Source organism: Schistocerca serialis, chromosome 1 (assembly GCF_023864345.2).
Source record: "Schistocerca serialis cubense isolate TAMUIC-IGC-003099 chromosome 1, iqSchSeri2.2, whole genome shotgun sequence".
NCBI classification, from domain to species: Eukaryota; Metazoa; Arthropoda; class Insecta; order Orthoptera; family Acrididae; genus Schistocerca; species Schistocerca serialis.
Window position 1 is genome coordinate 544657469 of NC_064638.1, and position 24720 is coordinate 544682188.

The following is a 24720-nucleotide window of genomic DNA, read 5'->3' on the forward strand; positions in this document are numbered from 1 at the left end:
GACCTTTGCCCGCGAAAGGCAAAGGTCCCGAGTTCGAGTCTCGGTCGGACACACAGTTTTAATCTGCCAGGAAGTTTCATCAGTGCTCACTCAGCTGCAGAGTGAAAATCTTTCTGGCTCTCTACAGAAATGTCACCCTGCACAATTACTGGAACCCCACTTGTGTCGTCCCGTCCTTTTCGTCCTCTAAGGGTGTATCCATCGAGGGGCAGGGGACAGTAGGGACAAGCTCCCCCCCCCCCTCCCCCCCCCCCCAGAAAATAAAAACAACGCAAACCAAACTCACATTGCTCCACCGAACACTGAGACATATCATTTGGTTTAACTAGAACATGAACTGGAAACTGATAAGTATCGAGTTTACCCAAAGCCACTTCTCATGAGATGTCAACATTATTTCGTGTCATTCATCACAAAACCAGCACGAGCTATCGGTGCCACTCCCCTACCCTCTAGGCCAGGTCGCGTTTTCTCACGTGACACACTGAAGGCAATAGATCAAGACAGTCATGTCGATGTTTTATTTCTTGATTTTCGAAAATCATTTGAACCAGTACCACATTTACGCTTGTTATCAGAAGTATGATGGGTATCACGAGAAATTTGCGACTGGATTGAGTTTTTTTGGAAAGGGAGGACGCAGTGAGTTATCTTGGATGGAGAGACACAGACAGATGCAGAAGTAACGTGAGACAGCCTCAGGCAAGTGTGTGCGAGTCCATTGCTATTCATGTTGTGCAGGGTGTTTCAACCGGAATGACCTATTTCAGAACTCCATATTTATCGATAAAAACATACTAAAACATGGGATTGATTGAAAAATACAAAATCGTAAAGTTTTAACTGTGCTATTACAAATGTTCTGTGTGTCCACCAGCAGCAGCATGAAGAGCTGTTAGACTTTACACAGTGTATCTGCCTTTACAGAAGTTATGGCGGCTGTTATTTTGTTCTTCTTTTCTTGTATATCACGAGGCAAAGGGGAGATGAACACACTCCCCTCCACATATCCCCACAAGTAAATATCGCATGGGGTCATGTCTGCCGATCTTGGCGGCAAAGAGTGCAGGGCAGTGTTTCGGGGTCCAGTGCCCTATCCAGCGTTGAGCCAGAATGTCACTGAGAAATTGGTATACGCTGTGTGCCAGTCTGGTGGAGCTCCTCCTGTTGGAAAATGAAGTCTCTTGAGGTTGTGGGAAAAAAAAACCATTCCTGCATCATTTGAAGATATCTCATTCCAATCACTGTGTTTCCCTCGAAAAATTCTTTCCACCGTGCCATCGGAAGTGCGAGGTCGACCTGGACGCTTACCTTTGCACAAATATCCTTTCTCTTCAGATTGGCGATACCAACGACGAATGTTTCTGGATGCAGGCCGCCGAAAACCACGCTGGACCGAAATTACTGACCCACTCTTTGCAAGTTTCAGCACATAGAACACCTAATATTGAGCAGATGCCATCTTACTTTTGACTGACTGCAAGCTGAGAAGATGCATTGACTGCCATCTAAAGGCGATGTTCTGAAACAGTATGCCGCGCCCATTCAAACAGCACACATTTCCTTGCCGGCATGTTCCCATGATTAGGAATTATTACCGTCCATAAACACGCCCTGTATATAAATGACCTGGCAAACATTATTAACAGTTGCTTCAGACTTTTTGCAGATTATGTAGCTGTCTATAATGAAGGATCATCCGAAGAGTGGTGCATAAATGTTCAATCAGTTCTCTATAATATTTGAATTTGGTGCAGTGATTGGCAAGCAATTTGTTTTAACTGTACAGAATTGTTAAATTCTACACTTCAGTTACGAAGTAGTAAAAAAATTTAATTAATTATTTTGTGTAGAGAAAACTTACATTAAGGTGACATGTTCCACATCATTACGAAATGTTCTATTTATGATTTATGGAACAAGTATTAATGTATGTATGTATCAAAAAACTAGGACGCCTCGTAGTGTTAATTTATGAATGATACAGAGGTCTCTTTCCATTATAAAGCGGTTAATACTACGCGAGGTGAGATATTCGTGATACCTTCACATTCTGAAGGAGCAGCGTTTAAATTCTCTTGCATTTCCATGCAAATGCTGCCGTAGGTTGATAACAAAGGAAGACCTAAAAACTTGACAGCTTGTATCTAACGAAAGGACCAAAATAATAGTTCCTAATGTAGACAGCTGGTTTGGTACACATCTACATGTATGCTTTGTAAGCCATCGTATGGTGTGTGTGGCGGAGGGCATTTTGTGTATTCATTGTCGCTTCATCCCCCCCCTCCCCCCTTTCTCAGTTCGTCGTCGGGGAGAGTGATTGTTGGTTGGTCTCTGTGTGAGCTCGAATATCTGTTTCTAACAGCTACTCATTTTGCTACATATAAGCAGAAGGATGCAATATATTGATTGCATTTTAGTTAAGTATGCTCGAAACTGCACTGTGATGCAGAACACCGCCGTTGTAGCGTTTACAAGAGGAGTTGGTGAACATACCCGTGACGCTTTCTAAGCGAATCTCTGATGGAACACGCTACTCTTCTTTGGGTATTCTACATTTGCTGTGTGGCAAGGGTCCTGCCCAGATTGACGAGCAACACTCAGGAACCAAGTACCAATCGAACGAGAATTTTGTGTACTACATCCTTCGTGGATGGACTACACTTCCCGAGGATTCTTCCAATGAATATCAGTCTGGTATCTGCCTTTCGTACTATTGGTTTTATATGGTCGTTGCACTTTAAATCATTCCTTATGCGTACTCTCAAATATTTAATGTAGGTGACTGATTCCAGTTATTGTTCGGCAGTTGAGCAGTAATACAGTATTGGGTGATCAAAGCCCTTACAGGCAATACGTTCCATCTCTTAATGTTGAGGGTCAACTGCCAGTTCCTACACCAAGAGTCAGTCCTCTATAGGTCTTCCTGCATTTCGCTACAGTTTTCTACGTTTCAACTTCTGTGTATATAACATCTATATCTACTTGAGAAATTATATTTCTGTAGTAGTTTCAACCTGATAACAGATACGAATATAATAATTTGTAATGCTGCGGAAGTACCTAAAATCTACAACGTTACGTGTATGTGTTGGAGCACCATATAAAGCACAGCTTGAAATAAGCAAACGGTACCGTATTTAACTCACGATCAGGTGAATAAGGTTGGTAGCTCCATGTCAAGATTCGCAAATAATTATGTTGTGTGAAGGAAAGTGATGATGTAGCACGTAGGGAAATTCATGAAACGAAATGCAAGAGGACCTGCTGAAGATCGACACTTACTTGGGGGGCTGGCAGTTGACTCATACAAAGTGAATTATATTAAAAAGTTTTCCCATCACGGTACATATTGTATTCTAACATATATCAATTATTGGTAAAGAGAATGAACCTTTGTCCAAGTGTGTGTGTGTGTGTGTGTGTGTGTGTGTGTGTGTGTGTGTGTGTGTGTGTGTGTGTGGCGTTGAATTTAAAGTGAAATTGATAAGTATTTAAACTTACCTGGTTCGCAGAAGAGACAACCACAGTGTATTGCTTTCATTACTTACCGACTCCTGTGGATCAGCATCCCAGTGTCAGATCTGCTGGTGACTGGTTCCAAACGAAAATATTTGGGGGAAGAGAGGCTCATTTGTAAATAATTTATGAGCAAAAGTTGCATTTGGAGTACCTTCACTAGCTCATTGAGACAGGCCCACTCCTTCCGGCCATACTTGCAGAGGTTGTCCCCCGGATGCTATGTCAGATGCAGAACACCATACAAAGTGACTCGACATGATGGACTTAATTGTGTCAACCAAAGAACAGTGTTTGTGCCTGCAGGGTGCTATCGTGAGACATCCTGATCAGCATCAATGTGATAGCTGTGCTGCCTTCTGTACACTCTGGCCATATTGGGGAAAGTTGCACGCATCTTGTGGTGCAATATTAACACTGGCAACATGCCACAAGGTATGGTAGTCCAGTCAACAAAGGAAAATTAAGGGGAAAAGTCATGTAGTCGCAATTTTTTCTACGGTGGTAGGGAGGACTGTAAGAACAACACACTAAAAATCTTCATCAGTGGGGGGGGGGAGGGGGGGGAGGAATGTAATGGTCACCATTTTAGGTTTCTCTGGAGCAACTCAAAAACTGCAGCACCTAGTGAAAATGGTCCCCAGTACACAATAAGACTAAATTGAATTTCTTACAAAAGTGTTCTATTCATTTCTCTCTCTAGGACTAATAGTTTCCATGTTGCAGGTGATGAAAAAATGCAGACTATTCAAATTAGGGTTTTAATGGTGTAAACTTTGATGTTTATTGATACTAGTATACTCCCAGAGCACAGTTTTATCCCTTAATACAAGCCTCTTGTACTTACAGGTGGTATTTGGTGCACACATTTCGTATTTTTTCCTAGCCCTCTTGATTTACCAATCAACATCAATTTTGTGACACTGAAACCTTATTTTTAATAATATGCAGTTTTCTACGCCCTGCAACGTGGGCTCTAATAGCCCCAGAGAAAAAATGAATAGAACCTTTTTTTTTTTTTTTTTTTTTTTTTTGCAGGAAATTTAATTTAGTCTAATTTTCTGCTTGGGAACATTTTATCTAGATGCCTCTGCTTTTGATACATTCAGCAAAACTTAGTTACCTTCACACTCACGTCCCCGACTCCTCCTGTACCCCATGCTCACACCCCACAGGTCCGGAGTTTTAGTGTGTTGTTAAAGACACTCCTGCCTACCATTGCACAAAAATCTGCTACTACACGAAATTTTTCCCTCAGTTGACATTCTTTGGTCTTCATTGCTTCATTGACTGGGCTAAGGAACATACGATATGGTCAGCATGAGAGGTCTCTTGTAAATGAAGCTATGTAGCTTCACTTGATCCTGTTATCAAGTGGGGAACTCGGCATCATCTTATTGTAAAATAGTTTTCCTGTGATTCCGGAGTCTTCTGAGAAGCCTATCACCAATAGTTTCATCATGAAATAGCTCTGAAAGCTTTTATTACCATTGTCTATGAAAACACAATCTTCACTGAGTCTCTACGTTTTCCTCTTCTACTTGTGCACAAACTCGACGTTTCAACCCTTTGGGTGGATCTCCTTCAGGAGTTCTCTGGTGTGACTGGAGGACAATGTTGCAGCTTAATCGCTCAGAAGATTTTATTCTCATGCAGACTTAACCTGTTTACTACCTGCGTTACCTGTTTCCTCAATCTAGGGATGTCTCGAAACATTTCAGCCACAATTTAAAATCTATATAATTTCACTCAAGCATTTACTTTCTTTCTCAAAGTTCTCCCTGAAGGCTTGAATTTTCCCAGATATCCTTTGAAGAAACAATAGTAGCATCCACAACCAGTGAGAAGCGACGTTCAGGCAGCCATGTCTTCATCTTTGAGAATACAAAACTGCCTTTACAGAACTCACTGACTGCAATCCGTTTAATATTTAGTGTCGTCGAATTGTCATTGTGAAACTACAGTTTCTCAAACCAGACCAGGTTAAGGCTTAACACGCCACCTACATTGTTGCTGTTAGAGACTGAGGCACTGAGCACAAGCTCAAGTTGGGCAACTGGCTGCTGTGGTTTTGGAGTAGCGCCACCACCTCTGAAGCAGACATCACCTCATGTGACGACTTTTCTACTGAACTATGCGATTATTGTGAACACATCTGAAAAAAAATTTATAATCAAAGTTGCATTGGCTTTGCTTCGGTAAAAATTGACATTCACTCCTTCACAGAGAAACGGACGAATGCTTACGACTTTGTCTTATCTAGGTCAATATGTGTTTAATTTTTAACCTCTTGCAATTCTTATGGAAGACAAATCTTTGAACAGGTAAATTTGTACTCTGTGTTCTTGTTAGTACAGTGATTTGTCTCCTGAACAAACTTGAAAGTATGAGGGGCTTTCAGTAACTTTCTTATTTATTTTGACAGCACATTGCTTTTATTCAAGTTTGCAATACATCATATTATTCACCCCCTCTTTTGGCTACACAAGCCAGCTCTTCAATAAAATCTCTGTTCATTGCGATGGCCTTATGCCTGTGTGCCCAATGGTATCACACCAGTGGCCGATGTCAGAGGCAACATCTTGCTACATCCCTAACCTTCCCATCATCTCCGTACTGCATCCTGCGTAGTGCATTTTTCACCAGGGCAGACAGATGGAAGTTGGGAGGTGCGAGATCCAGGCTGTAAGGAGAATGAGGAAGAATAGTCCAATGAAGTTTTGTAAGCTACTCATGGGTGTGTAAACTTGTATAATGTCTTCGTTGTCATGGAGAAGGAGAAGCTCTTTTGCATTTTTGTGATAATGAACATGCTGAAGTCGTTCCTTCATTTTCCTGAGGGTAGCACAACATGCTTCAGACTTAATCATTGGACCAAGAGGTAGGACATCAAACAGAATGACCTCTTCAGAGTCCCAGAAGTATGTTGCCATGACTCTACCAGCTGAGGCCATAGCTCTGAACTTTTGCTTTTGAGGAGAGATAGTGTGGTGCCACTCCATGGTATGTTGTTTTGTTTCTGGTTCAAATTGATGAATCCATGTTACCTCATGTGTGACAATGTTCGACAAAAAATTTTCACAATCAGCTTTTTAAAGCACAAGGAACTCTACACAGGTGATCCTTCATTGCTTTTTAAGGTCTTCTGCGAGTAACCAAGTGGGCACACAGCTCTGAGCACCCCAACAGGTGGACAAGTGTGTCAGCAGTACCAACTGTGACCTCCAGTTGTGCAGGTGTTTGATTGTGATCCATTGATCACCTTGAATGATAACATTTGTACATACCAACATTGCAGGAGTCACAGCCGCGTGCAAGAGCATGCAGGTTTGTGTGACACAGCTGTGATGATGGCAGATGACTTGCCCAATGACTTACTGTGCTTTTGTTCACTTCTAGGTCTCTGTAGGGATTTTGCAAGCACCCATGAATATTTGTGATGCTCTGGTTTTCCACCAAAAGAAACAGAATGAGAGCTCTCTGCTTGGGCTTCAGACAACATTTTGAAGGCTACATACTTCATGAAACTACGGGGACTGAAGTGGGAATATTCCATGATGTCCCTCAAAAATTCCACATTTTTTTAAACAGGAACTGTCCGAGAAAAAGGATTTGTTACATTACTTATTGAATACCCCTCGCAAAAGTAGGTACGTGCCTAAATAGTTATCACATTCACTGTATGAACTCCTTATTCTGTAAGCGTAAATGGTCTGAGGGAGATGTATTATTGAGCTAGTTAGAAGCCATCAGTTCCCAAATCATTTAAAAGTGTAAACTTGTCATTTTGTGTTGTGTTTTTGTCTCAGTGATAGATATATAACACTGGACTTTGAACTGTGCTTTTACCCGTTTGTATGTTTTACTGCAGTTTGGGAGAAAAGTGCCCAGCCCCTCCCCCCCCGGTCTCTCTCTCTTTGTGTGTGTGTGTGTGTGTGTGTGTGTGTGTGTGTGTGTGTGTGTGTGTGTGTAGTGCCATTTCAGTTGCTACAGGCAGAATTTCTACACACACCATCACTTGCTTTAAACCCAGTCTAAGGCATTTCAGCTTGAGCTCCTTTCACACAAGAAGCTGAGAGCAGAAGTGGTTCATTCTGCTTTGACCTTACTGTCTTTCCACATAGAAGGTGCACAGTTTCATCTTTGCAGTGAGCAGGTGAATGTTGAAATAGTTTAAACATTGATCACGACAATTGGATATGCTTGCTATTAGTCAGTCTGCATTGCAGCACATGTTCTAGTTGTTTTAAAGTGATAATTGGCAGGGTAGGCTCAGAGTTCAGTTTGCAGCTTTTTGCTTAGTAATAATAGGGGGGGGGGGGGGGGGGAGCAGGAGAGAGTAGTTGACCATAAATGCTCATCGCTCTACTAAAAAACACCAGTGACTCAAACCTTTGAGATTCCACTGATTCAGAACTGGGGACCACAGCAAACAGAGAAAAGCTCAACAAATTGTACTTTGCTTGAGACACTGTGTTGGCTATATAGCAAAGCAGTGTTGGCAAAAGTGAAATTAAACTCTCTGTTTACTGCTGTTCATTTTCTGTGGTACAATTTAAACCAATGATATATGAATGTAAATAGTGATGATAAATGTTTCTAACTCTCTCCTTGAATGTCCAGCACAGAAAAACAAGATGTATTTAACACCTGAGCATGGTGGATGGCACTAGACAGCACTTGAGGCATGGCTGAGGGTCTCGCTTGTTACTGTAAGATGGTTAATTGTCAGGTGCAATGGCAAAGAAGCTTTAATTAGTTTGAGTAAACCAAGTAAAATCTAAATTTGAATAGCTGGATGGGTATCTGAACCCTGTGGTTTTTTTTTTCTGGATGCCTGTCCAAAATGGTGCCACATAGCTTAGTAAGGGGGATGCAGTACTTAATGTGATCATCACATCTGACCACCAGAAATACTCTAGTTAATATGCAATAGACATTAGTGACTTGTTCAAGAGTATATGTCCGGGCTGTGGGACAGAGCTCACCTGCAGAAAAATTTCCAAGTCCAGTCTCCCCATTACTTGAGCACAACTAGTACATAATTGTGATTACTAACTCTATGTCTTCCAAGTGCCTCTTTACTAAGATGATTTTAGCAAACCACAACTGTCAGTTGTGGATTTTTTCCCCTGGAATATCAGATAAAATTCAAAATGCCTAAGTATAAAATTAATGACACAAACATTTGTTCTAGAACTATGCTTATTCCAATAATTTTTCTAGTGCCACCTAGATCTGGTAATGATTTGTGTAACATATTGAGACCTGTCATGGTTTGATTGCACATAAAACTTAGCTGACTGAGTTAGTTCTCAAATCAGAAGTTGTTAAAACGTATCACTTCCAATACAGCAGTGCCTAGTAAAGTAATGCGATATTAAATCAACCTTCAGGCTGGTGGATTTTATCTTTACTTCAGTTCAAAATAGTGGTTGTATGAGAGGCTGCTTACACTGACAATTCTTCGTAATGTCAAAATTGCAAAAATAATTTTCAGGGGAAGAGCAGCTGAAAATAATGGCTCTAATTAACCTTACAGGGCTATGTGCCTGGTCTGCAATATAAGATAATGTATTGCTCACAAAATAAATGTATAATGTGGAAAACTGTTATGCCTACTAAAAGTCAAAACATTTGCCAGCATATATTGCATCCTTAGTGTTGCACATACCATTCAAGTTGTACATACATCTGTCCTTTAACGACATAATGTTTTATGAAAGGTCTCTCTTCCACAGGAATCTTTGCCTATTTGAACTATCTGACGCCGAAGACAAGGCGTGAGATTCTGGAGTTGCTGGTGAATGGTCTGAAGAGGCTGGAGTACCGTGGTTATGACTCTGCTGGAGTGGCCTTGGACTCTGCTGATGGCCAGGACATCACCATCGTCAAGAAGAGTGGCAAGGTGCAGGCTCTCCAGGATGAGATATTCTCTAGTGAGTGAACCTTTCGGCACACTCTAAGACGAAATCAAGCATAAGTAACGATTGCAAAGTACTATAGACAGTGCAGGCTCTACTTGCTTGAAACATTGTTACACCCAGCTTTCTGCTCAGCCCCTTCCATTCTCTCACATACGGTTAAAACTGCAATATATTTGTTACCATAGTAGCCCTCAAGGAGCAATTGGTCCCAGCAAATACAAAATTCTAAAAAAGTGGAACCACAAAGAAAATAATTATATGTATGATTAAGAATTAGATTTTTATAATGTCATTCCATACACAAATCATTGTTTTAATCTACAGGAGACTTGTCAGTGCATAATATGTAACTGAGACACATACATAGCGTAAAAAAAATCTTAGTTTAGAAATGTGAGTAAAGTTTGGTTTTTTAAATAATGATTTAAAAATTTTGTGACTGAATAACAACACTTTTGGATAAGGTTGATAAACATAGTTTCATATAGTGAAGGTTTTTAATTTATGTTAAATATTCATAAACATATACTGATGAATCTGGGAGTAGACTTATCATCCAACAAATTAAAACGTGAAATTTTCGTTTTTCCTAATATCACACATACATTACAATTGTGAAAATGATTTCTTATAAATAATGCTGGATGTATAAAGGTAAACACTTTATTAATATGCATTTCAAGATCATATCTCATTATTTCTCATGTCACTTATGACCAGCCCACAGAGCAAATTGTAATTAATGTTTTATTTTGCACAGAGGAAAAGACATTGGATTTCGAGGGGACCACTGACTGCCATGTTGGTATTGCACACACCCGCTGGGCAACTCACGGTGTGCCAAGTGAAGTCAATTCTCACCCACAACGCTCCGACCCTAACCATTCATTTGTTGTGGTTCATAATGGTGAGTAAAATGTTGAATTTAAATGAACATCAGATAGAGATGTTGTAAGGTGTGTGTGTGAAGAGAAAACCTTGGGTTACTTCTATTAATGAATCTTTATATAACATTTCTACTCTGTAATTTTTAATGGTTTTAATTTACATGAATCTCATTTTGTCTCACTTTCTTAAATATAATTATTTTTGTTGATCACCATTCAACTAAAACCGGGCTATTAAAATGTTGTTGGGGTGAATTATACCAGTTATAAAACAAAATTCCAAGTATACCAAAGTGTATCAGATGATCAGCATGATTCAGTTTTGATTTGGATGTAACAAGGCAGACAATGATTTCACTGTAAGCAGATCGTAAAATAAATTCTACATCTTCAAATTAAGCTCATTATTCATACAATAATACTTGTATCGATAGCTGGCATTCCTCTTTTTCCTGTCTTGAAACAGTAAGGAGAAAAATAAATTATGAATACACCAATGAAAGTGGCAATGTTGACATAGACAATGACAAAAACACTGATACATTGACTGGGGATATGAGAAAGTTGAGATGTTTGTGGTAAAATGTTAAGAAAGTACCAACAGGTGACACAATCAGTAATGACATGGTAGGAATAAATATCAAACCATTCCACACAGGCAATGTTGTAAAGTGGGAGAATTTCACTGAGAAAGATCGGAAAAGAGGTGCTGCGTGAAATTTCTTCAAACGAATTCCAATTTTAGCATTAATGTGATAAGATGTATATTACATATACTATACTATACTATACTATACAGTACTATTATACAGCATTGTACTATACATTACACTATTGGCCTTGTAACTAATGAATGAAGATACATGCTTCAAAGAGTGATATTTCTAATAGTATGTTATCATCACACATAATTCCAGTAAACTCTGTTGAAAGCCAATGAAAGTGAAAATTAGTTTTCTTCCAGCCATATCATAACGTAACCAATGCACTCTAGATGACATCTAAAATTTCAGCCATTTATAATTACAAGCTAATGTAGAATGAAGAAAAGTTTGTCACGTGAATAATGATGAAGGAAGAAATTCCTTTCAAAAAACTGCAATTTAAGAATGACTTGTTATGCATCTGTCCTCGTGGGTAAAAATTTTGTAGCGATAGGGAACATTCCTCAGATGCTTCGTAATGTTTCTTATATGTAATTATCCTGCTGTCATAGTTTTGTTGTTTTAGTATTTCTTTTACATATGTCCTAAGTACAGTTAACTCTGTTTGAGCAGTTTTGTTGCAATTTTGCCAGTTTCTCCTGTGTGAAGTCATTCACTCCCAATTTTCCATTTATGGCAAGTCTTCTTTTGGACTGTTTCGTATTCTGTGGATGTTTTATAAAGCAGTAAGTTGCTGGGATGATTAGGACATCTGGAACAGCTTTTCATTGTACCTTCGTTTGTCCACACCTTGAAGTTCTTTCTTATTTTGCACCCATCCTTGGGCTATCTGAAATTTAATTTATTATTAAGTTCTGTGGAACCATTCGAGCCAAATATACTTGTTCATGGAATGAATTAGTACACAGTTTATAGAATTAGAAAAATTATAAACAAAGAGTATAATAATTAATTAAACAAGAAGAAAGAGAGCATAGGAATAAATAGCAGATTACAGAGAAAAGTTCTCAAGTACTGCAAGGAAGTCGATATTTTTTACCTCATTTCTGCTAGAACCCCACTGAAAATGAATCCTGCTGAACAGTGCTCACTTTTGAAACTTGCTGGCAGATTAAAACTGTGTACCAGACCGAGACTTGAACTCGGGATCTTTGCCTTTGATGGACAAGTACTTGCCCGCTAAAGGCAAAGGTCTCAAGTTCAAGTCTCGGTGGGGCACACAGTTTTACTTTGCCAGTAAGTTTCTTATCAGTGCAAACTCTGCCGCAGAGTGGATATTTCATTCTGGAAGTGCACACTTTTCTTTATAATACTTAACAAGTATTATCCACCTAAGTGTATATCATTTTTCCATTTAGTGTTCACTGAATAATGGTTTCAGTTTCTTCTGAAAGAGTCACTATTGTTAACAACATATCATCTCACCTTCATACATAATGGAATACACTGCTTATCATGTGCTACAGCACACTGTAAGTATCACATTAACATTATGCCCTTTTTCTTCAAATGTGAGCTGCAAATCACACTAAAAGTACGCCATTTCTCTTCAAATGTGTGCTGGTAAGCAAATAAATTGGATAAAAACACATTTTGTAATGATCTCTCCACAATTACTAGAAACCAGAGTCATGTGCTGAAATGGTGTTCAACCATGTTGTGATCAACCCAGAGAAGGGACGCAGATGTCGGTTTTCAACTGGGCGTCCTCTGATGTGACTTCATCACTTCTGGTAGTAAGGGTACTACATTTTTCATGTTGCATATTCTGCGAGTGTAGAGTATGAGAGGCTTTGGAGAGAAGCAGTTGCAGCAGTGGGTCCAGGGGCAAGTGGTTAGATGCACTGACTGGAAATTTGTGGGCCCTGGTTTGATTTATTCCATTTTATTTTATTCTTCATATTGTTAAACAGTTAATTATAAAATTTAAATATATTTAAACAGTTCAATTTATATACAAAACATTAATATATTTCATTTAGTTATGGTTACTACCCTTGTAAGTCAAAAAGCTGTAGGTCACCACATTGTAGCACGTAAAATTTTGCATGAGCCACCACTGAGGGGACATATGTTCAGGGATGGTCGAGTTGGAAAACTGAGACATGTGTACAATGGCCTACAGAAAGTTCGTGAACTGACACTATAGACAAGTCTAAAATATTTATGTTTAAAATCAGTAATCATAAATGCAATTACAGATAAAACTATAAATTAATGATGGTTGTAAATGTGCTATATAACTCACATATTGTCAAATTGTGGAAAGAGGAAATACGGGAAAGGTGTCATATTATAGTTCATAAATACAATTGTTCTTCATGTAATTATAAAATTATTGTCATACTCAAAACAGAACCTTTGTACCCTTTCCCTTCATTCCATCAAGTACTTTGTAAATTTAATGAGTTTAGAACATAAGAAAACATTTGCTTCCTAATTGTGATATGCAAATGATGTGTCTAGTTTGGCGGTACTTGGTTGAGTCATTGCCTGCCAGATGTTTCCTTACACACATTCAGTGTTTCAATTTAACTGAATAACTAGTTTTGGAATAAATACTGCCTAAAAGTTTTGCACCACAGAGAACCTGTGGAGCGAATAAAAACTCCTACATAACCTGATACGAAGCTGTAAAGCTCACTTCTTGTTAAAGGATAGTAATTGTCTAAAATTTCTAAGAACCTCTGCATAAACATAGTTCCTATTCTAAAGGGCTAGTGAGTCATATTGAAGGAAAAAAATTAAGAGGGCATTTCAGTTGTATACAGTTTCCTGAATGAAACTGCTATTTTTCTTTAATGACCTTATTTTTCTATTGTATATTATCTTTGCAGGTATCGTGACAAATTATAAGGATGTAAAAATGTTCCTCGAGAAGAAAGGATACCGTTTTGAATCGGAGACTGACACAGAAATAATAGCGAAGCTAGTTCACCATCTCTATGCACAACATCCTAACTATTCTTTCCGTGAACTTGTGGAGCAAGTCATTCAGCAACTGGTTAGAAAGTCATTATTTTTTAATATCTTTTTACCAATAGTCCTATTTATCAAGCAAAAAATTGCTATATCTGCTAAATGCCATCAAGCTGTATAAAAATTCATATTTTTCCCTTTTCCGTTTAGTGAAAACGAAAATGTGGGTCATAGGAATACTCACGATGTACGAGAGCATGATGAAAACCAACGCCTCTGAATTTTTTTACCTGAAAATTCTTAAAACTTCCTAAATAAAAAAAAAATAATTGTAGTGAGTTACATGGTGGTGTGTAACATAACTACGTTGGTGTGTGAGAAACAGCATGTTGTAACAGAGTTTTGAATTAGAAGAGCTTGTGCACAGGGAGCACATTCTCCTTCAGCATGATAATGCCACGTTACATAAAAGTGCTGCAACAACCTGCTGCCTTGAGTACATTGCCATTGATCACACTCCATACTGTCCCAACTTTGCCCCATCTGATTTCATCAGTTCCTGAACTTAAAGAACACCTTCCAGGACTTTGCTTTATTGGAGGTGAGTGGTGCAAGCAAGTCTGAGATTATGTCTCCATCAACAAAGTCAAATGTTCTACAGTCACGTATCAACAAAATGGTCTGTCAATAGGAGAAATGTGTTCATACTAAGGGTGACTATGTTAAGAAATAAATATGTAGACATGAAGAATAAAGAAGTAGAAAGTTAATACAGTTTTTTCTACTTAAAAAGCTTTTTCGCATAAAAAAATTTAGAGGCATTTCTTTTCATCTCACCCTTATACAGTGTGTCCAATGAGGGAATGCAGTGTCTTTTGTAACATATAAATTCTAAAAATCTTTTAATATTTTCTTCATTCACATGTTTCACCTGATAAGACTGAGTCTTAATGTGAGCAATTTGATGTACTTTCTGGGCATACTACTTCAAAGAAATTAATTTTTACAACATTAATGTATACTCACTGTGTTAAAATTCCAAGTTTAACATGTTTTAAACTTTTTTAAGGCTACACAACAATTCAAAAGAATCTATGAAAGCTTGACTAGAGCATTTTCTGGTACATTAGTGAGTTTTTGCATAGCTGTAAATCAGATTTTTCCCTCAATATATGGTATTCACCAGTTTCCTGTTTTACACAAGGTATTCAAACACTTGCAAAACCAACATGGAAGATTTTTAGATTCTGGTCTTCACACTGTATTACAATGGATAGGACAGTTCAGAAATCTATAATGTGTTGCTTACGAGAAATTTACATTTAGCTGTGTCATTCCAAAGGCTTAACTCTTTGTTATTTGAGTTACTAAAATTTAGGTTCATAATTAAAACTGATAAACTTTTTCTGTGACGTGTATCTGAAACAGTTACAGTTCACAACCCAGGTCTAGGTGTTTTTTTATCTGACACAATTATCACTGCTGGTAATGTTTACCTAATTATTACAATATGGTACATTACAATATGGTACAATATGGTACATTATAATTTCACCCATGAAAGTTATTTTTAATAATATTTAGTATAAGGATTTTCAAATATGGCTTCAGATGGAGTGGCAACAGACTACATTAACCAACCATTTCATTCTTCTTTTACTCGGAAATAACATACTTTTGATTATTTGTTACAGGAAGGTGCATTTGCACTTGCATTTAAGAGCAAATACTTCCCTGGTGAATGTGTTGCTACCAGAAGAGGCAGTCCACTTTTGGTTGGTATAAAAACAAAGACTCGTCTTGCTACAGATCATGTACCAATCTTGTACAGCAAAGGTAAGGAAGAGTGACTGATCTGAGGCAAATAATCATTTCTTTCATATTAATGATCCTTATGGCTGACACTAACTAGGCAGACATTTATTTTTTCAGTTTTGGTACTTCCCCCCCCCCCCCCCCCCTCCCCCCCATGCTTACAGCACTACTTACAAGAGTAGGGAGTGGAAGAGAATAATGTTCAATGGTTGAAATTACCAGTTACATATCAGTTCAAGAAGAATGTAATAATTCCAATACCAAAACAGCAGGTGTTGACAGGTGTAAAAATTCTGAACTATCAGTTTAATAAGTCACAGCTGCAAAATACTAATAGGAATTCTTTACAGATGAATGGAAAAACTGGTACAAGTTGACCTGGGGGAAGATCAGTTTGGATTCCATAGAAATGTTGGAACACATGAGGCAATACTGACACTACGACTTACCTTAGAAGAAAGATTAAGGAAAGGCAAACCTATGTTAAACATTTGTAGACTCAGAGAAACCATTTGACAATGTTGATTGGAATATTCTCTTCCAAATTCTAAAGGTGGCAGAGGTCAAATACAGGGAGAGCAAAATGCTATTTACAATTTGTACAGATACTAGATGGCAGTTATAGGAGTCCGTGGCCATGAAAGGGAAGCTGTGGTTGGGAAGGGAGTGAGATAGGGCTGTAGGCTATCCCCAATGTTATTCAATCTGTATATTGAGCAAGCAGTAAAGGAAACAAAAGAAAAATTTGGAGTACAAATTAAAATCCATGGAGAAGAAATAAAAACTTAGAGGCTTGCCAATGACATTGTAATTCTGTCAGAGACAGCTATAGACCTGGAAGAGAAATTGAAAGGAATGGACAGTGGAAAGAAAGTAACAAAGCTGTGTTAAAAATTATGTATATTCTTTAGGAATATTGGCCTCTGTAATACCTTTTTACAAACTACACCTCCATACTGTACGACTCACAATCCAGTATGGTGGTGGCTGCAGAGATGGCGGCAAGGGGGGCGGGGGGGGCTCTAGCTCCCCCCCTCCAATGAAGTATCATATTACACCGGATAAAATGACTTCAGAAATCGGTGAATATATTACTTCAACAGATTAATCAAGGAGGATATAAGATGAACATCAATAAAAGCAAAGCGTGAATAATGGAATGTAGTTGAATTAAAGCAGCTGATGCTGAGGGAATTACATTGCGAAATGAGACACTTAAAGTAGTAAATGAGTTTTGCTATTTGGGGAGCAAAATAACTGATGATGGTCAAAGTAGAGAATATATAAAATGTTGACTCGCAATGGCAAGGAAAGCGTTTATGAAGGAGAGGGATTTGTAAAAATTGAGTATTGATTTAAGTGTCAGAAAGTCGTTTTTGAAAGTATTCGTATGGAGTTTAGCCATGTATGGAAGTGAAACAAGGACGATAAAGAGTTTAGACAAGAAGAGAATAGAAGCTTTCAACATGTGGTGCTACAGAAGAATGTTGAAGATTAGATGGATAGATCACATAACTAATGAGGAGGTACTGAATAGAATTGGGGAGAAGAGGAATTTGTGGCACAACTTGTCTAGAAGAAGGGGTCGGTTGGTAGGACACTTTCTGAGGCATCAAAGGATCACCAATTTAGTATTGGAGGGAAGTGTGGAGGGTAAAAATTGTAGAGGGAGACCAGGGGATGAATACACTAAGCATATTCAGAAGGATGTAGGTTGCAGTAGTTACTTGGAGATGAAGAAGCTAGTACGAGATAGAGTAGCATGGAGAGCGGCATCAAACCAGTCTCTGGACTGAAGAAAAACATACCAGTTTATGTTCCTTCATGATGAAACCATTTTGACTGCCAGTGCACTGCAGTGGCAACAAGGTTATTGGTTTCCCTTCTTTAAGTTGTGAGAGCAGTGTTATCTACAGTGAAAGTTTCAAATGTACACTTCTGAGGGGAAAAAGATGGCCTGCAACATTTGTCATAATCATATACTGTAGCCCTGTGTGGCAAGAATGTATGAACTGTTATGATGATGTGGTGGTAACAGAGTTGGTCACCAGATCTGGTGAGCTGCTAAGGTAGAGTTTCCAATTAATGTGCTCCCTTCAGTTATGCCCAGCACTACTATAGGTGACGAGCAAGTTGGAGGCTGTACAGAGGAAGCTTAATTTGATTGGAGAAGAGCCAGCCAGCAGGTGGGGAGTTAGGGAGGAATGCTCTCTGAATGGGTAATTTTGGTACCATTGCAGAAGGATATGAGGAAATAAGACAAGGCACTAATTTCATGGAAAAGAGTGACACTTCATGTACCACACAAGGAAAAATTTTCTCTGAGAATATTCTTGTGTTTGTAACTGAGAAATAAATTATATTTAGTTTTTCCAGAATGATGTGTATCAGTGAACAAGAGCCAGACTATAAACCTACAGGTTTGGAATTTGATACCCAACTGAAACTTGATTTTTTTTCTCTTGCTTATTACTTTGTTCACCACTAAAAAATGACTTTGGAACAAAGACAAAATCACCCTTTTATGCCAAAACAAACTGTTGTTTAAAAAAAGTGAAACCAATTTTTTGGCCCCATGCAAAAATGGTTGTTTATGGGTCACTGCAAGTTTAATGCCATTAAAAGGTTTTCTTGTAATGCAATTTACCAGAAACAATATTTTTTCTTCTTACACAGAAAAATATGTGCTTAATTGTTCTTAATTTATTTGCCCTGTCTTCCAAATCAAAACTAACAATTAAATTACATGATCATATGGCATCATTGACCAGGAGACCCCATATGGGGTTGTTTGGCCATCAGGTGCAAATCTCTTATTGAATGCTGCTTTGTTGACTTGTTACTTTAGATTCAGTCACACTCTTCAAATCTTTCCAACAGCATGACCCATTAAGAAAACAAAATCTGCTTATATTGTACTTACTAAACACAAAGTAAGATTTTTTACACAATGCTCCATTATAAATTTCATTCCCTTGCATTCAAAATATTGCAGTAGTTTTTAAGACAATTTTCTTGTTTCTGCATTTCTAATCACTCTGAAGCATGCACAAACATGATAATTTCTAAAGATTTTTGTATCCAATTTGACCAAAAACTTCTGCCAGGAACATACGGCTGTCAACTTGATCCATCTACCTGAACTTCCTTTCCAACTGTCGGAAGTCAAAGACTCAGACTGGAATGGTGTGAAACTTCTGCCTCTGGTAAATCCACTTTGTGAAAGCACTAAGTGGCAGTTAATCTGGAGATTTTGAAGTGATAGGCTGTTTTGTCTTTCTTTCATCTAATTTAATGTGATCCATAATAATATAGACATCCTACTACTAAAGTAAACTCAAAAAATTGAAATGTTTCGTATCTGATACATCACCCTTATGATGCAAATATCTGGTCACTTCCACCAGCCTAGGTTTGTTTAAGGGATTATGTGCTACGTACAAAATATGTGTTGCAATAACAAGGGTATTTCAATGCCCTGGTAATAGTGTCAGCCATAATTGACAAATATAGTTGTGTCACAGCATTTTTATATTCTGTCCTTATATAGTGAGTTGCTATCATTGGGTTCACAAGTTAAAGTAACTGTTCTGAAAGTTTTTTCATGTTCTGACTAATTTATTACTTCTTTTATTTGGAAAATTAATTTATTTTAGTGTCTTGTGCACTTTTTTCATTAAATTTTATTGCAATATGAGCGGATGGTTGCCAATTGAAACTGGATCTGAAGCAATGTATTTAAAATAAATAAATAAAAAATTATTAAATGATAAATCAAAATTAGCAAACCTAATTTGTGGAACACTAATAGGTACAATATCTAAAGTCAACTTTATGGGAGAAGTATCTCAGCCATTTGAAATAAAAACTGGTGTTAGACAAGGTGATGGTTTATCACCTTTACTGTTTAATTGTGTTCTAGAAAAAATTGTAAGGAACTGGAATTCAGAGCTAAAAAATCACAAAATTGAACCAATAACTCTGGGAAGGAAAACAAATGGAATCAAGGTAAACTGCTTGGCTTTTGTGGACGATTTTGCAATCCTTTCAGAAAACCTGACAGAAGCAGTTCGTCACATAAACCTCTTGCAAAAAAATAGCAAACAGAACTGGTCTCAAAATTTCAGCTGAAAAAACAAAATTCATGACAAATATAAAAAATGCACCAAAATTCATAGAAACACAAATAGGTAAAATAGAGCAAGTAAATAAATTTCAGATTGTTTATATGGATCTGAATGCCTAACGATGAACTATAAGATGGACAGACTAGTGGTACTGGAAAGAAGGATTATTAGAAAAATAATGGGTGCAATAAAAACTGCAGATGGTTGGAAAATAAGAAGTAATGGGGAGATCTACAAAAATATAGAGGAAAATATCTGAAGTAATGGCCAAATGAAGATTAACCTTTTTCAGACACCTCTACCGAACGGATGGTAATAGACTAACAAAACAAATAGTCCTGTATTTATGGAAGAAGAAATTAACAATAGCATGGATTACAGAAGTAAGGAAAGATCTAGAAAGAAACAATGTCAAAGAATCAGAAATAGCAGAAAGAAACCTTTTTAAAAATAAAATACTAAATTTGGAAGGCTTTCAAAGCAGAAGAAATAAAAATCAGGAACAACATGGACAGAAGAAAGGAAGAGACTTCATGGGGAGAAAATGAGGGAATACTGGAAAAATAGCAAACAACAACAAAGGGGGAAGAGGAACTGAAGTTGTTAACGTGATCCTCGTTGGTCAATATGTTTGTTAAAAAAAATTCGAATGACTGCCAGTGCAATAGCATAATAAGAATAAACTTTTTTAATGGCTTAAGCCCATGTTAACTGATCTTTGAAAATAAAGGGAATTTAAAATATCTTGTGTACAATTGTGTTGCTCAAGTTAGAAGTGTATTTGATGCTGGAGTCAGCTCTGTGAAAAATGAAAGTCCATGTAGCTCACACGAGATTAAGCAACTCTACAGGACACAATAGGCAGCGATACAAGAAAACAGTGTAATGCACATCCTGTTAGCACCTTTCAAATGCTATTACTACAGATATTGAACATTTTTTTCGCATTTCTGTGATGCGTCCAAAGTGAATGACCCTTCACTTGTTTTGTCTCCTCCATAAAGTGGATTTTTGGCGACAAGAAAAAATTCTACTCATTTTGACACTTTTGTGTCAGCACACAGACAGTTCTGTTTGCTGGTACTTCTCATTAGTAAGATTTTGTAACTCAGATGAACAGGACCCAAAGACATAGCAGTGAAACTTTATACATTATCCTCCTGTTAGTACATACTTATCAAGCCCGAGTCCTTCTCGAAGAATTGGTGGTTTGTTTACATTCCTTCAGATATTTTCAAGTTTCATTGTAAACCATCTCTTTCAAAATGTGAAAAAAATTATCTGTTGAACATTACTCATGTTGTATGCACCTCATATGATTCATAAAACATTCATGGTGCAAATGCTTGGGTAGCTGACAAATTGATAATTTTAAGTGATCTGCTTACTGAAAAGACAAGTATTACTTTTAAGCTTTTGATCTTGACAGAATTAATAGATTTAAAATGGTGTTGGTGCTGCAGCTTAAGCGATACAAGAAGACTGAATGTAATAATGTGCCGTAGCATAGCATTTCAGAAAGATGCTCAGTATTTTAAGTGTAAAGAGCAACCATATATGCTGCTTCTGTTATACTCTGGAAGAGCACTAATGGTGGTGGAATGAAAACTGCTGAAAGCATTTTATAAATATTTGCTAGTTTTGAAGATTTTTTTCCATTTGTCTGCTATGTAAAGAAATGTTTTGTCAAAGCAGTAAATTCTGCTATAAAATGTATGTTCTGTTTCTTTGTTAATGATCAGTCAAATTTTGTTTGTCATTCATTTAAAAAGTCTGTTATTTGTATAAAAACATGAACGTACTCCAGGTCATCACTCCATGGACATGGACATCATTGTTACATCATTGGTGACAGTGCAGTCAACAGCTGTAAATAAAATACGCATTCATTTGTCATTGTCATATTGCTGTAGTGTTCAAACACACACAATAAGTGTAAAATTGTGCAATGTGATTTTGTTACATATGTTTTATATTTGTGTTATAATTACCTGATAGCAGATTCATTGCCAACTGCACCACTTTTATTGTAAAGTTACTTTGTTGTGACTGTTGAGAAGGGTGAGGGAACCTCCCCCCACAATCTTGTGCTGAGAAGAAAAAGAGTAATCTCTAAGTGCTGACTTTTAGAGCTTATTTAATTTATGTACGTATTCACCTCATTTATCCTTGAAGTACGTACTAGAAGAAACTGTAAACAATTACTCACATGAATGCTGGTAACGGACCCAAGTTTATAACCAAGAAAGCATGTTTAAAATTAAATTGCAGGTGAGTGGAGGTACAGGTAGTAACAAAAATCTAATTCTGCTGTGTAAATAAGCAATGTACTGTGCATTGTTTCTGTGTGCAAATGTACTCAAAGCTGGGTCCTCAGTGAGCTTTATGTAAATATTTTTAAAAATAATGTCATATACACAGAGTGTAAACTGCTTTCACTAACACAACAGTTGCCTCTGCATGAGAACAAATAAATGAAAAAACTTTGCTGCATATCAGAATGAGCTTTAATTTACTATGTGGGCAGAGAATCGCACTGTACCACCAAATCTTCTTTGACGCACTATTTTGCTATGCATGCTTGCTTATTTGCAAATAGGCAAGAAGGTTGCTTGCTATTGCATGCTGTAGACCATTCTCCTCATCCCATGTCACTTTCATATCCATCACCTTAACTAATGTACTTAATTTTCTTGTTTTAGACAACTTGCCCTTTATCAGTGACCTTGTGTTAATCATTTTTATGTTTGCATGACTGATTGGATCCACTCAGATGATACCCAAGGGGGAACAGGTAGTAATTCACTTCAGCCTATTTCTTATTCTTTTCTTCCTTGCAATTACTATTATCTTCATATTTTCCACTGAGTAAAAAACAAAACAAAGTGTTGTGTTGGAGCATATTTGTCATTCCTATTATTAGTCAGGTTTTGTTTGATAATTTATCATTTTGTTTGGTAACAGAAGTAGGCAGTACAGTCTGTTATTAAATCTGAATTAGGTACAGCAAACAGCAAAATCTTAAGTTGATGTGGTTACTTTTAAAAATGGTGTACATCTCTTCGGCCTGGACCAGAATACCGCCCCTCTGGTGGCATATAGTAAAGTCTCAACTGAAGATGTAAGAAAATGCTATTTTATCCTTAAAAAAAAAACCAAAAACTCTGCAGGATATGATCAGGTACACATAAAAGCAATTAAATTGTCTATGATAAAATTGCACACCCTCTGTATTTAATTATGAGTCAACTTTCTGATGTACTTAAGTATGCTGAGGTTAAATCACTACACAAGAATGAATCAAGTGAGGATATGGAAAATTACCATCCTATCTCTGTCCTCCCATTGTTTTCCATAGTATCTGAAAAAATAGCTGCAAGCCAGATAATAACAAATTTTATCACAAAGCATGATGTTATTCTCGAAAATCAATAAGGGTCCCAAAAAGAGAAAAGCATCATGAATTCAATCAATGAATTCATTGAAAATATCAGCTCATCACTGGAAAAAAGTAATAAAGTAGCAGGTATCTTCTGTGGCCTTAATGAATCACTCCATGCTGCTTCATAAACTAGAGAGGTAGAGCATCAGACAAAATGCTCTACAGTGGCTTAGGTCTTACCTGATGATCAGGAAGCAAATAGTAATCATAACATCTAATACCACAAATTATGCATCTTGGTCGGATATATAATTTCACGAGTCCCTCAAGGCTCTATCTCAGGGTCAATCTTGTTTCTCTTCTACATCAATGATTTGTCTTTCAGTATCAATGCCCAATCAGATAAATTTGCCAATGATACTTAAGTACTTATTGAAAAAGAAAATATGAGAGAAACATTCCGGATGCTGTAATGAACACACTAAGCAACCCAGATACATGGTTTCAACAAAACGCTCTTAAACTTAATATTTCAAAGATCTTTTTTACTCAATTTAAAACCAATCAATCAAATATCAGTGACATCAGGATCATACATAAAAATCAAGTTATGGAAGAAGCCCAGACCATCAAATTCTTGGGACTACGTTTGAACAAAAGTCTAAGCTGGCAAGCATATATAGATTATTAAATTAAACAGCTTGCTTTTGCAATGGACATGCTATCTGGTGTAACAGACATAAACAGCAAGAATGTGGGGTACCACAATTGCTCTGACTCCATAATTAGACATGGATTAATATTTGGGGGAAACTCGGGCACATATCACAAATCCTGCTACTTCAGAAAAGAATCATTAGAAAAATGTGTGCTGTCTCCTAAGAACATCCTGTTGCCCACTTTACAAGAACCTAAAAAATATTGCCTATCCCTGCATTGTACATATATGAGATCATCATCTTTGTACACACTAATCTGAAGTAACAGAAGAAAATGACTTCAAACATACATACGAACAATATGCACAGAACACTTCATGCTTCCAACACATCAGCCAGGTGGACGCGCATGTACGAAGCTCTCACTAAGTTAAGTGATTAATATTGAAATAAGAGCTAATTTAGTTAATATTACATTTTAGACTAGTGCATTTACTTCTTATCTAATCTATCTATTGAAGGTTTCGCTTTTCTAAACGTAGTTACATCGAAAAGGAAGTATTTTGTAAAAGCCGGCAGTCACGAGTTTGTTTACATACTTAGGCATAAATTTCGTACGAGCGTAAATATTTGTTTTTGACTAGACTGAGCGCTTCAAAGTTAAATTAATTTGTGTCTCTCACTCAGAATTTGTGTGGTTAATTAAAAGTTTCTGGAGCAAGTTTATAAGTTTGTTGACATTAGTGTTTAGTTACGTATTAGTACAGGTTACAAAACTATTGTGTTGTTGAAGTTATTTTCTGCTTTTGTGTTACGTTTT

General features: G+C 37.2%; 1 protein-coding gene across 3 annotated transcripts in view; it reads left to right on the plus strand.

Moving 5' to 3' along the window:
• Positions 1–24720, plus strand: part of LOC126475185 (glutamine--fructose-6-phosphate aminotransferase [isomerizing] 1-like) — a 160001-nt gene that overhangs the window by 90432 nt on the left and 44849 nt on the right. For 2 of the 3 annotated variants that reach the window (XM_050102838.1, XM_050102847.1), the window contains exons 2-5: positions 9261–9458; positions 10207–10353; positions 13836–14002; positions 15612–15753. In XM_050102838.1, coding sequence (XP_049958795.1) covers positions 9261–9458; positions 10207–10353; positions 13836–14002; positions 15612–15753 — 654 coding nt within the window. Of the gene's footprint in view, positions 1–9260; positions 9459–10206; positions 10354–13835; positions 14003–15611; positions 15754–22632; positions 22654–24720 lie in introns of all 3 variants that reach the window. The other variant, XM_050102829.1, reaches the window with a different exon arrangement.